Source organism: Xenopus laevis, chromosome 1L (genome assembly GCF_017654675.1).
Source record: "Xenopus laevis strain J_2021 chromosome 1L, Xenopus_laevis_v10.1, whole genome shotgun sequence".
NCBI lineage: Eukaryota > Metazoa > Chordata > Amphibia > Anura > Pipidae > Xenopus > Xenopus laevis.
The window spans coordinates 177,477,311-177,492,152 of NC_054371.1; the positions used below are offsets into that span (position 1 = coordinate 177,477,311).

Genomic DNA, 14,842 nt, shown 5'->3' on the forward strand with positions numbered 1-14,842 from the left:
TATATTTAATATTTAGTATGAAAGAATTGGACCAAAACTAATTATAAGTGCACAACATATCCAAAAATATGTAAAAAGGGACATATTGGCATGATAATATCCTTAAAGGACCAGTAACATCAAAACTTTTTTTGTTAAAAATGCGTTAGTTTACAACGAAAAAAAACCCAACAAGATAAATTATATTTTAAAATCGCAAAGTCTTTATTTAGAAATAACTTACCAAAATTCTGCTCCTTTTCAGAAAAGGCGTCAGGGCGATGATCCATCGAACGGCGCTCGATTTATCCTCCCTGGCTATCTGCTGCTGGATCCTTTAGCTCCCACTTTCTGTGCTACTATCAGCGCACCAATCCTTGTATACAATTTTCCTATAAACAACATTATTCCAGCTTTATAAGGAAGAAGGATTGTGCGTCTCTGCGCCCCTGGCTGTATTTCTTGGGAAAAGCTGAGAGTAGCACGGAAAGTGGGAGCTAAAGGATCCAGCAGCAGGTAGCCAGGGAGCATAAATCAAGCGCCGTTCGATGGATCGTCGCCCTGTCGCCTTTTCTGAAAAGCAGCAGAAACAGAGTTTTGGTAAGTTATTTCTTAATAAAGACTTTGCGATTTTAAAGTATAATTTTTCTTGGTGTTTTTTTTTTCTTTGTAAACTTACGCATTTTAAAAAAATGTTACTGGTCCTTTAAAAGGTGTACAAAAATGCATGGTAAGCTTCTGAATAAGGAACAGTGAGGCACTGGGGCACAGATGGCTGGGCTTAGAATTAGTGAATCTGAATAGATTTCCTTATTTCAATGTGCCTAGTATTTAGCTTGCCCTTCAAGTAATTATCCATGACATCCACTGCAATTAGGCTAAGAGCAGAGCAGAGTATTGTAAACAATAGACAACAACAGACTAGCCAGCATGTGACTGCAGATACTCCTTGTTTGACGTGGAACTGGCAAAACAAGTTTCCCAAGTGTCACTTGGCCACATTTCAGAAAAATATAGGTATACAGTAAGCATGGCTTTAAATGTCAACCTTGAGTTCAAAGTCAAAGTCAACAACATTTGTTTTTATTATTTGATAGATAAAAGCTCCGAAAACCTCAGAATTACGGAAAGGCAAAAATAATTTCCTTTTCCTCTGTAATTATAAAGAAGTACATTGTAATTGATCCCAACTAAGATATAAATAATCCTTATTGGAAGCAAAACCAGCCTATTGGGGTTATTTAATGGTTACATGATTTTCTAGCAGCCTTAAGGTATGAAGATCCAAATTATGGAAAGACCCATTATCCGGAAAACCCCAGGTCCCGAGCATTCTGTATAACAGGTTCCAAACCTGTATAGTGATATTACTCTTACATGCCTTTCCTTATTTTCCAATATGTATTCCTAAGGTTAATGTGTTTTCTCTGCCAGCAGAAAAACACTAGAAACTGCTCATCCCATTGCCTTTAATCCCAACTGCCTGTGCGATGAGCATTTTTGGGCTGAAACCCCCTGCAAAGGCATTTTTTTCCTTTGATGAAAATATACAGGTGAGAAAATGCCTGGAGTGACATCAGCATAGTAACTAGGATACAAATTTTTTACCAGGCACCCCCTTGCACTGCACCCCTGTCTTCTTACCAGCCAGTGCACCTCTTTGCCATGCTGTAGCTTTGTGATTTCTATTAAAGTGGTTGTTTACCTTTAAATTAATTTAATGAATTAATATTATTTGATAGATAAAAGGCATGCCATGGTACCAATGGCACAGCAGGCTCCTGGCCCAAGCATTTGGAGTAGCCCAAGCAGAAATGTCACACACTGCACAAGAATTGCTTCTGAGCAGGATAGTGTTTGCACTGACACATATTTTTATTTGTTATTACAATGTGAAATTAGTATATTACAACCCTCACTTTAGTCTGCATGAACACTTACCTGGCCCAATATTTGGAGGTTATAGCACGCAATGTTTTTGTTAAAAGATGTTTTCCTGTACATAACTGCCCCTACAAGCCAACATATGGCCAGAAAAAGGTCTGACAAGCTGAGGTAGAAAAGAGGTCGAACCTGGAAAATAAAATAGAAAGAATCAGTTTTGGTGAATAGAAAATGTTTATCAGTCAGTGCTCTGTTATTAATGGTCAGAGCATCTTATGGAGCCCATACATTACAGTGATCCCCAACCAGTAGCTCGTGAGCAACATGTTGCTCTCCAAACCCTTGGATGTTGCTCCCAATGGCCTCAAAGCAGGTGTTTGTTTTTGAATTCCAGGCTTGGAGGCAAGTTTTGGCTGCATAAAAACCAGGTGCACTGCCAAACAGAGCCTCAATGTAGGTTGACAATCCACACAGGGGCTAAAAAATGGCCAATCACAGCCTTTATTTGGCACCCAGGAACATTTTTCATGCTAGTGTTGCTCCCCAACTCCTTTTACTTCTGAATGTTGCTCACGGGTTCTAAAGGTTGGGGATCCCTGTATCACTTTGGCCCCTTCCCATTGTAAGTACAGTATTACTGTTCAAGATGCAGAGCACAATGCTGGCAGATATGGGGCAGACCTTTAATTAACATGCTTCCTACATGTAGAATAAGCTGGGGCTACAACTCCCTGCATGCTCAACAGCTCTATTCTAAATAGCTGGAGTTTGCCTGCACAAAGTTGGATGTATTCTACTGCATAATTCTGCATGACAGATTTCAAGGATACAAATACGAGTATTTCTAGAATAGATATTTCATGACACGCCTAATATTGTAATTATTTGCCTTTGTTTTACTGCTGCCATAAGCTCTTAAGGCATCTTGTGCTGAGTATACTAAAGAGGCTGTTTTTACATACTAACTACTATAATGTTACTCAATGTATAGATGCGAGTCTTCCAAGCCAAACAGCCTTACCTTTACTTTATATAGAATAAGCAGGGTTGAACTGGTTGGTGCAGGGCCCACCGTGGCTGCTGCCCCAGGGGCCCCTGTACCGCCCAAGGGGCAAATTAAACCTATTTTCAGCGTGTCAGGGAGGGAGATCAGCGGCTGGGGGGTTCAGGTCTGGCCCAGTGTCGGACTAGCCCACAGGGATACCAGGAAAACTCCCGGTTGGCCCAGGTGTCAGTGGGCCCTCAGGCTGCTAAACTTTTAGCTTATTTCAAGGCCATTCCCTATTTCTATGAGAACAAAGGCTAAATAGATGGAATAATAGATTATAGTATGTAAAGAAAAGAGACTAGGTGAATAGAGGTTGAGTGAGGAGAGGAAGAAAATAGTACTGAGAATGGGCCCCTGGTTTAAAAACTAAGGTTTTTTGGTGGGCCCCTGGTGTCCCAGTCCGACACTGTCTGGGCCAGTGGGACCCACCAGGGCCAGGGCCAAGCAGGATTTTTCCCTGTGTCCCACCGGTCAAGTCCGACCCTGACAATAAGAGATGCATTAACAAGGCAAATATTCAATAACATGATGGATTTTGCCCCAAGGAAGTGATTATTAGTTCATTGTTATCAGCTTCTCACCTCTGGAAACTTGACTGCATTTTGAAACACTGCATAGCCGATAACTGATCCAGAACCTAAAACGCTGAGAAGAGAAAGCCTACATTAATATGCTGATACCCAATTACATGTCTAATTACAAGTGGGGATATAAGAAGAAACTTCAGCCGCTTTATGGAACTCTATTTCTTCAATATCTAAATGATATCAGCAATAATAACAGCACAAATTGACATCTCACAATAGAAGTAGAATCGAAGTACAACTAGAAACCTAAGTGTTTGCCAGGCAGAATCAGGGCGCTCATACTGAATTGGCTAAATTTTAACTGGCTCATTACTCCTTAACACACTTGTAGGCGATTATGTTTAATTTTGTCAGATCGGCAGTAATGCAATCACTTGAAAATCTAACTGACCAAAATGCTTGTTATAGAGAGGCACACATAAAGCCTTTGATTGAACAGTTTAGTTGAAAATTACTAAAATCAGCCCATGTTTAGTCACTTAAATTTCACTGTGTAAGTGCAAACTAATAATTTTGTTAATGTAAAACTAGAAAAAACAATGTCACACCAACTGAATGTATAAGCAGCAAGCCTAAATACCATAGGGGCTGGTTAAAACCATAGAATGTCACTATTTAGTAGGTGTAGTGTTTAGCAACAGCCCTTTTAAGAAAAGTGTATTATGTGTTGTTTATGTTAATTGCTATGGAACACAGATGACATTAGAGGACACCGTCTATAGCAGGACAGAGGAATAGAATATAGGGGTAAAGAGAGACTGTCATTCTGACAGAAATGTGGTTGGACAATTTGGCCAGTTTCAGCCTTTCTTCTCAAATATCATTGTAGTACAGGTTTATTTGGAGGCAGACTGCCCTACATTGAGATCAAATTCCAGGTAATCTATATTGAGAAAAAAATCTGATTTTTAGTTGCCTCACGTTGTCCCTTTGATGTGGCACCTTCGGATAAGGACATAGAAGGGGCTACAATTCATACTGTGCACTTAATTTAATATTAATTTCCATATAGTTTTTTTCCTGAGCAGATTTATGAACAGGAAAATAGATCTAAAGAAAGGTTTATGTGTACTTGAAACACAGACTAGGTACGAGGTCTGCATTTAAAAACACCTTTGTGAATGTAACAGGATTTTTGTCCATTCTTCTAATCAAGCTTCAGTCACTTTCCCACAGTAATTAGCCACCAAAGGATGGCACAAGAACTGTGACTAAACCCATTGTTCAAAATGTATTAGTGAGTGACTGATGGGGCACTTGCTTGCAGACACAACTTGCTGAATGATCTCAGTGCCACTAGTGTGTTGTCTGTGTGATCTAGACAGTATAAGGCAAAATGTGGGTTATCTATTCACAAGCCCGTCTGACACACCAGATATAATACCATCACAAGATTACTGCAAGAAGCCAAATGAAAATAATCTGCCTGGATGTCAATATTTAAGTCCTAGGCATTAGTCTTTCAGGCTAACTCAAGCCACCCCCCTTACTAATACTATAGCTTCATTGTCCATTTAACCAATATAGTATCCCTGAGGGCACCCACATTTATCATCCAATTTTAGAATTAGAAGCATGTCGAGTTTAAAGCACTCCAGCAGTTCCAAACTGAATTTTCCAGCTTCCTTTGCCAGTCCGTTCTGGTAGTCCACTCAAATAAACTATATAACGTGTAAGAAAACCCCTCAATCTCAAATGTGTGTCTTCTGATGGTTTTTTTGCAGATAAACAAGACAGTAGTCATTCTTGCCTAGCTACAACTAATGTGTTAAACACTTAAAGAGATACTGACATCAGAAAATAACCCCTTTTTTATATCTATCATAACATTATCTGTGAATGCTATTTATAATGTTGCCATAAAAGTATTTGCCTGATGCTTTTACATTACCTTTCTTATGTTCCTCTATGAGGGGGCTGCCATATTTGTGCAGCAGGAGTCTGTTACCATTAGAAACTCTAACTGACATGTTGAGAAGGGACAGTCAAGTTGGAAAAACAGTCAGGTTTAGCAACAATTACTTACAAAAACATAACAATCAGCTAAAAACAAATAACCTATAGGTAACTTTTAATGTGGATTAATATTTTGAAAATAAAATTTTTAAGTGTCAGTATCACTTTTAGTTGCCCATACATGGGCTGAAAAAGCCAAAGACGCAGCCCTTCGTGGCAAGTGTACAAGGAAAAATATTGACCAGGTTTGTTAAAGAATCCCATCGGGGCGAGCACCATATTGGATTGTCGATAATGTCCTCATGCCAAGGAAGAGGGAGAAAATGCCCCTCATTCTTTTTAAATGAAAAACAAGTTGATTGCATTCTGTCCTTGAAAAGGCATGCATTACTAGAAAACATACGGTCCTGTATGCAATACGGAGAAATCATTACTTCTCATTAAGCAGGACAAACCATATTTCCCATTAACACTGAATGGTCATGGAACTCCTTGGTAACTTTTAATATCCTTATATTTTACAGGAGGGGTACTTTATTCACTATATAATGCATATTATACATTCTGTACATTGTTAAGCAATTTATAGGATATTAGAAAGCTTGTAATGACATGATTAGTTGCATGTGAGGATGAGACAAATACAATCATTGCAGACCTACCACAATGCTAGCTATACATTCTGGTGCAGATGACGCTTTAGCAGGAAACATGGGCAATGGCCATTATTAGAACATGTGCAGCTAACTGCACAAATTAAGTCTTCTACTGACATCAGACGTAACATCTTGAGTTACATGATTATTTCAGGCAAGAAAGTTGCCTTTTATATCAATGACATAACTAAAAATTACTGGGACTACAACAGTACTTAACAGCTCCAATAGACTTGACAGAAAGTGGAATCTGTAGAACATCACATTTCACCTAGGTTCATGGCATAGGGTTTAAAAAATGTTACAATAAGTGGAGGCAAACTGTGTGTCTTTTCTTTGGTGCTACATTTAAAATAGGAGCATAGGCTCAGCTATTTATTCTAAGGCATTAGGGTCTGACCATATATGCAGATTCGGGGAGATTAGTCACCAGGCAACAAATCTCCTCTTCTTCGTGGCGACTAATCTCCCCAATCTGCCTTCCCCTGTCTTCCGCCGGCTAAAATGAAAATCGCCTGGGGGCCGGCACTTGGAGTGTTTCGTTTTCCGAAGTCGCCCGTAATTGCCTCACGAGGAAACTTCGGGCGACTTCGGAAAACAAAGCAACTTGATTTATTAACCATATACCTGCATAGCTGGGTTGGACTTTTTTACCTTCCCATCTGTGTATGTACATTGGGAACAATTTCAACAGACTGTTTTCCATTGTCATCTGATCACAAGTGTTTGTTTTGTCAGAACTTCTGATCTACAAGTGTCTGCATGATAAGACAATGGCAGCTCTGCCCTGAACTAAGAAAGGCCAGGGCTCACATAAGCAGGTTTCTGACCACAGCATTAAAGAACTATTCATTGCTACACCAGACAACATGTCAACTTCTGCATCCCCACATGCATGGAATAAAAAATAGTTCACATACCAAATTTCAAACAGAGAAACCCTTTATCCACACATCATAGTGAGTGTGGAAATGAAGCTACCATTCCTCACATGTACAATAAAGTCAGAGGCGGCTATATGCTGTGCTAACACACACTCCATAATGAGTAAATAAACAAGAGGAGTTCCTTGTTTGAAATCTGTTGAAGGACATTTCTTCTCATATAATGCAAGATATTATCTCATTACATTTATAAAGATATATATATATATATATACACCAATATATGTGCATACCTTAGTAAAGTAGTGACAAACTGTGTCCATTTGACAGCACTGTAGATCTAGAACAAGAGAAAGGAATATTAGGTGCTTGAAAGGAAGGACTGGAAATAACATTCAGTAAGAATTATGACTTTAAGGAATGTAGGGAAATGGCAACTACAATTGTTCTATAGATTGAGAAAAAGTCCATAAGTGTAGTTCCCAACATCCCAAAGCTTTAAAAATTCAAGCTGTATAAAGCTGCCCATAGATGTAATGATCTTTAAAAGATCTTTTCTTTATTATCTTGAAATGATCGTTTAAATGTACGATGTGTCCATCAACTAAAAAGACCATTTCAGGTGATATTGCCAGCAAAACTGAGGGTAGCTGCCTGCTTGGCCCTGCAAACATAGATAGATTGCACTGGGACCGATAAAGATTTTTTAACCTGGCCGATCAATTTTCTGACAGATGACAGACGAAAAATCGTAAGATGTACGATCGTTCGAATCCCACTAACTTCACTATAATTTGACGGATTTTGTTAAAATCGGCCGCTTGGCAACGAAAAGTATTTGCTTCTATGGGGACCTTAACAGTGTCCCAAAAGCACAGATCATTCTCTAAAACTGCTATCAAAGAGCTTTAGAAGGCAAATGGCCTTATAGATAAGTCAGATAAGCCCTTTAGCTTGCCACAGTATTCTAGGGAAAGCCCAGTGTAATTATTATTGTCTGAACAAGGGATCCCTCACCTTTTTTACCCCCCGAGCAACATTCAGATATAAAAAGTGTTAGGGAGCAAGCATGAAAAATGGTTCTGGGTGATGCAAAATAAATGCTGAGATATGCCATTTGATAGTCACTATGTGGACTGGGAACCTACAGGAGGCTCTGTTTGGCAGTACTCCTGGTTTTTATACAACCAAAACTTGCCTCTAAGCCAGGAATTTAAAAATAAGCACTTGCTTTGAGGCCACTGAGAGCAACATCCAATGAGGATGGTGAGCAACATGTTGCTCATGAGTCACTGGTTGGGGATTACTGGTCTGGACCCTCCAAGAGCCCCCTTCCCATACTACTCACACTACTACTACTCAGCTTTAAGCTAAAGCTGGCCATAGACGCAAAGATCCGATCATACGAATCATTGTACAATCGGACTTTCCCATCTTCCGACCTGCCACTAACCATTCCGATCAAATAAAGTACATAAGAACAGATCAGCCGATGTTCTGCCCCTGACAGCAATCGTACAAAAGTTATGTCTGACAAAAGCTAGTGACAGTCTCCCTCTGAAAATCGTACGATCGGCAATACATGCAGAGATATTATCGGCAGCCGACAGAAATCGACCAAACGACCGATCTCTGCTGGACGAAAAATGTCGGGACTCTCCACACGCGGTCCGAAAATCATACGAATCCTCGATTCGTACGATCAGATCTTTGTGTCTATGGCCAGCTTTATAGCAGACAGAAGCATGTAGTGGGCAAGGACTCTGATGTCTTGTAATCTCCACTGTCTGTAAACCTCATAGTCCCCACATGGAAAACGTCTGCAGAAGTTTTGGATACTCTGCCGAAGTTTTCCCTATAAGACAAATCAAAAATCCTTCTTTTTTATTATTGTCTGGAAAGGTTGCGTTAATTTGAGAAGCAACACAAAATGGAAAAAGGACATAAATAAAGGCCAGAATTGTTAGAAAAGTCTGTGACTATGCTAATATTCTTCAAATATCTTCACTCTTAAAAGATGTAACTTGACAGTTAACGTAAATAGACCAGTACCTGAGGCTGATTCTATTTTTCAAGCTTTCCAGTGAGTCTGCAGTTCAAAACACTAAGAATTCCCCGTTGTGACACTGGTATGTATGTACTGCTACAGGTATTCTGTAACGTCAGCACTTGCTCTTGAAATTATGTAACAGTGATAAGCTAGGTGCATTTACCTCTTAGCTACACAGCAATAGTTACATAGTTACATAGTTAAATTGGGTTGAAAAAAAGACAACGTCCATCAAGTTCAACCCCTCCAAATGAAAACCCAGCATCCATACATACACCCCTCCCTACTTTTAATTAAATTCTATATACCCATATCTATACTAACTATAGAGCTTAGTATCACAATAGCCTTTGATATTATGTCTGTCCAAAAAATCATCCAAGCCATTCTTAAAGGCATTAACTGAATCAGCCATCACAACATCACCCGGCAGTGCATTCCACAACCTCACTGTCCTGACTGTGAAGAACCCTCTACGTTGCTTCAAATGAAAGTTCTTTTCTTCTAGTCTAAAGGGGTGGTCTCTAGTACGGTGATCCACTTTATGGGTAAAAAGGTCCCCTGCTATTTGTCTATAATGTCCTTTAATGTACTTGTAAAGTGTAATCATGTCCAGAGAAAACAACCCCAACCTTGACAGTCTACCCTCATAATTTAAGTCTTCCGTCCCTCTAACCAATTTAGTTGCACTTAGTCTCTGCACTCTCTCCAGCTCATTTATATCCCTCTTAAGGACTGGAGTCCAAAACTGCACTGCATACTCCAGATGAGGCCTCACCAGGGACCTATAAAGAGGTATAATTATGTTTTCATCCCTTGCACTTTTTTATGCAAGACAGAACTTTATTTGCTTTAGTAGCCACAGAATGACACTGCCCAGAATTAGTGTAGTTATCTGTCTAATTTCATAAAGTACATGAAAAGATGTGAAAAAATCATTTAAAATTTTACATATGCTTTTGCATATTGATACAAAAGTACAAAGTGTGCAACCTTTTTCAAACCTACAGGCTCTGAGTTGTGTTTAACAGCTGAGACACAGATGTTAATATATTGCTAAAATAATCTTCTTCATAAATGAATACCCAAACAGTCTTCAGTGGTTAAAACCTGCTTTTAACATGTCAGTACTTGGCAAAATGACAAATGGAAGTTACTGCAGAAGCAATATCAGCATGGACACAGCAGTACTAGGCACTCAACAGTGAGCCGGCTTAACTACATTCCAAAATGTCTTCATAGATTGTACAAACATCTAGATAGGGCTACAAGGAATCCTAATACAAAAGAAAGAGGGCAAAGCACATGTGCCAGATGCAGTCCTCCAAGTAATGGAAAACTGTTCCACAGGGTTGTTAAAATCTATAATTATATATATTCTGGCCACAAACATGTGAAATAGCAGATGGCTCATCGGAGGGCCCCATTCACTGGCAGATAACCTGCCAAATCTAAAGGACCTGAATTAGCATCTAAAATCTGCAAGTGTATGGTCACCTTTATGTTGTCCTCAGTTTGATTCTGACCAGATCATTATCTGTCAGGAGTCTCCCTGAAATGCCTTCCCGCCGGCAAGAATCCGAATCGCCAACGGGATGGCATACAAATCGCTTCAGGTTTCCAAAATTGCCTCATGAGGAAACTTTGGGTGACTTCGGAAGTCTGAATTGATTCATATGCTATCCCGCTGGTAAATTGTATCCTTGCCGGCGGGAAGGCATTTCAGGGAGATTAGTCTTCCGCAGTAGAGAAGATTTATCTCTGGGCGACTAATCTCCCCATCTGCCACCACCCTAAAAGCATAGGGAAGGTTAATTGGCTCCTGATTAAACTGACCCGAGTGTATGATTGTGTAGGAATCTAATAAGGCTTAGGGTAGGTCTGAAAAACACTCCAATATGCTTTTTCAGACCAAAATCTGCTCTGTGTAGTTGCACACAAGCCAATGCTGTGCCTGTTTGTGGAGCTACACGGAGGAGCAGATGGGAAGAGATCCAGTTTTCTCATCCTGAATACAGGACAATGAGAAAAGCAGGTCATCTATACAACCCCATGTCCCCCTAGCCTTAGGATGTAAGCTTCCCTGGGGCAGGACAAATGCTGTAAAGTGCTGTGGAATAGGTTGGTAACTAAACCATAAAAATAAGAGCAATAACTGGATAGTGAGTAAAATATAATTATTACCAGTTTGCAGGGTATGCTATACTTTGTCCTTGTGCATTTTCTTATCCTGCCCCCCTCCCTTCCATTCTCTCTTTATCTCATCATTCAAGCCCAGGCAACAGCACAACAGCCGCTTTCCTCCCCCCACCCTATACATGTCCCTGCACTTGCCCTACTTTAATCTGCATTTCATCCATTACAAGGCACACTATAAATGTACTTTACACATGCACAAACGCAGCACTTGTGACAGATACAGTTCAATGTTCTGCACTGCAATTTAAAGCCTGAACTAAATGTTTTCCAACAAAATTAGGAATGTTTCCTAACGGGATGGAAAGAGAAAAAAAGACAATTAAAATAACTTGTCCAGAGCGTTCTTGTAAGTCCATGTAAGACTAACATGGCTCTCCTGCAAGTAATAGGGAGACATGGGAATTGTACTGGAGCTGCTTCCTTCCAGCTGTCATTTCCCCAGGGACTGAGCAAGCAGTAGGCAAAGTGACATTTTTATTGGAGACAATGCCTCCACATTTAATATAAAATATCATTTAATTGTTTGTTAATGTCTTTATTTTCCCCATAAGCACTTTAGCAAACATCCACTGTACCAGCAACATGAGGTTTCTGCCTTGGGCTCACTAACAATCTACATATGTTATTAAGTTTTGGGACTGTTTCCAATTGTGCATGGGAGTACCGTATTTTCTTTTGCCTGTTTAGTGACTTAGGTTCTTTGTTCCATTATTTTTCCAACCTTTCCTGATATATTCTTCTTTCTCTTAAAAGCTCCTTCATATCCTAATAAAGCTGTACAATATAACACGAGCAGCTCTCTTGTCTTAAGTGCATTGCTGCTTCATTACTAATATCAATCATCCAAAAAGTGATAAGATCTGATTCCTCAGATGATAAAATCAGCATCAGATGGACTGAACAGTTATTAAAGAGAAACAAAGGGAATTTTCTAATGGGTAGCAGATGGTGTCCCAGTAGAGCACTGGGCTGTAGTCTGGATCATTGCTGTTCTACACACACACACACACACACACACATATATATAACATATAAACATACACACACCTATTTGTTAACATACATACGCGCATACTTAGATTGAAAGCTCTAAAGGGGCAGGGACCACTATTCTCTTGTGTCTTTCACACTAAAGGGGGAAGGTAATTAAAATTGCAAGTGTTTGAAATTATATTTTTGCGAGTGTTTAGCTTTGCTCACAACGTAAAATCATTCGCTGCTGAATATTACATCACTCATTACCGCTAAGCAAAGTTTAGCGTTGACACCTGCTGTTGCGTTTCGTTTAAATATGTCGTTGCAGAAATCGTTTTGCGATTGCGAAATATCATTCCATACATTCCATTATTGTAATGACCCGTTTGTTCTATGAATGTATTGTTCTGCTGTACAGTGCTGCAAACATAAGTAGCACTATATAAATAAAAATGCATACATCACACACACACTTAATATACATAAACCCATATATTACTATACACACATATGAATCTAGACACATACACAGACAGACAGAAACAATGAAAGTGTCTAGAGCAGCTGAACATGTTGCTGGAAGGAAGGAGTTGGCAGCCCCTCTGTCCCACCATAGATCTTCCCCAGGCACTAGGCTGTACTCACCTCAGACATGCTGCCCACAGAGGAATCATTCAAAGGCACAATATGAGGCAACTCGGTCCCAGTCACTAAGTCCATTTCGGTGTCAGCAGCAGCAGTTCGGACGCTAAGTGGACGCTAAGTGTTACTACACTACTATAGTGAGCAGCGAGTGCAAGCTCTGTGTCCAGCAGCGGGGCAGTGACTTGTGTCCGGGCTGCAGTGTGAGTCTGTTACAAATATGAAGTGGGAGGGGACAAGCAGGAGGGGATAAGGCTGAGTCTGCATTAACAATAAAAAGTGGCCGCCCCGGGGAAATAACCAAAGCCAGTGTGAGTGGGTAAAGCCTTTGTTTCCCTGGTTGCCTGCCAGAATATCAAAAAGTACATTTATCGTGTTACTCACTGAGCTTCCCTGTTACACGGCTACTTCATCCTCTTTCCATTGCTACTATGTGCTCTGTCAGCCTCAGCCCCCCCCCCAACGTCTCCATTAGTTGCGCCCTGTTTTTATTGCGCTTTCCCCTGTGCGTCACTTTTGCCAAGAGACCCGCACATGTACTTGTCACTACGTCTCACTCTGTATTGTAAACATTGAAACACAGAAAACGTTGCAACAGGGAAATATATACAATCAGCTCTGACTTGGAAGTCTCCCAGTGATTCCATTACAACAGTTTAAAGGGGGTTGTTCACCTTCCAAACACTTCTTTCAGTTCAGTTGTTTTCAGATTGTTCCCCAGGATTCAAGACTTTTTTTTTTCAATTGCTTTACCAGGTTTTATTCTTTACAGTTTTTCTATTATTAAAGTTTAATTTTGTCTTTATTGTTTCAGTCTGGTGGATCAGTAATTCAGGAGCAGATTCTGGTACAATTTGCTACATTAGCTGATACATTTCTCAGCAGCATCTCTAGAGTATTAGCAACTATTGTGTCAATTCTAACAGCTGCCTTTAGGGTAAGGACACACTGGACGATTTGTCGCCAACGTTTTTAAAAAGCAAATCGCGGCGACATATCGCTCGTTTTGTCTCTGAATAAAACCAAATGAAAGACGCCAGCTCCTGTGCCCACAGCGCGTTTGTGAATCGCCTGTAGCTCCAAAACGCACTGAGACCCTTTTCCGAGCGATTTATCAGAAATAGCATGTACTTAGAAAAGCATTGAAATCTCCTAGACAAGCACACACATACAGATAAGTAGCAGCAATTGTATTCAAATTATAATGGGAATGCAATGACGCAAGAACGTAAAGACGCCTGGTTACAGCGGGAAGCACAAACCGTTTCCGGTTTGGGTGGAGCACGTACCGCACAGAGTAATGGGATACAAATCGTTCTGTGCCAATAGTCGCTGTGAGTCCCTGTTCAAAAAAGACGATCGTCTTGTCGCCGCGATTTACTTTTTTAAAACGTTGGCGACAAATCGTCCAGTGTGTCCTTACCCTTAATGAAACCCAGAGATTCTGCTCAGCAGGGACAAAGATAAGAAATGTATCAACTAAATGTATCAATTTAGAACAGTCAATGACCCCCTCCCAGGAGTGATGTGCGAGTCGACAAATTGTAGACCCACACCCAACCCTAACAAACTGCTCTGCACCCGCACCAGACTCTAACCCACTGCTCTGCACCCATATTCGACCCTAACCCACTGCTCTGCACCTGACCCTAACCCACTGCTCTACACCCACACCCGACCCTAACCCACTGCTCTGCACCTGCACCCGACCCTAACCCACTGCTCTGCACCCTCACCCGACCCTAACCCACTGCTCTGCACCTGCACCTGACCCTAACCCACTGCTCTACACCCACACCAGACCCTAACCCACTGCCCTGCACCTGCACCCGATCCTAACCCACTGCTCTGCACCCACACTGGACCCTTACCCACTGCTCTGCACCTGCACCCGACCCTAACTCACTGCTCTGCACCCACACTCAACCCTAACCCAGTACTCTGCACCCAACCCTAACCCACTGCTCTGCACCAGCACCCGA

The 14,842-nt window shown here is 40.7% G+C and overlaps 1 protein-coding gene across 1 annotated transcript in view; it reads right to left on the bottom strand.

Annotated features, from left to right (window-relative positions):
- LOC108716930 (transmembrane protein 116) overlaps positions 1-13,275 on the bottom strand; it is a 30,681-nt gene extending 17,406 nt beyond the window's left edge. Inside the window, exons 1-4 of the mRNA XM_018263523.2 lie at positions 12,864-13,275; positions 7,288-7,334; positions 3,493-3,556; positions 1,921-2,052 (exon numbers count right to left, since the gene is read on the bottom strand). Of these exons, the coding sequence (XP_018119012.1) occupies positions 1,921-2,052; positions 3,493-3,556; positions 7,288-7,334; positions 12,864-12,938 (318 nt within the window). The 5' untranslated portion in view covers positions 12,939-13,275. The remainder of the gene's footprint in view (positions 1-1,920; positions 2,053-3,492; positions 3,557-7,287; positions 7,335-12,863) is intronic.
- Positions 13,276-14,842: the final 1,567 nt, after the last annotated feature.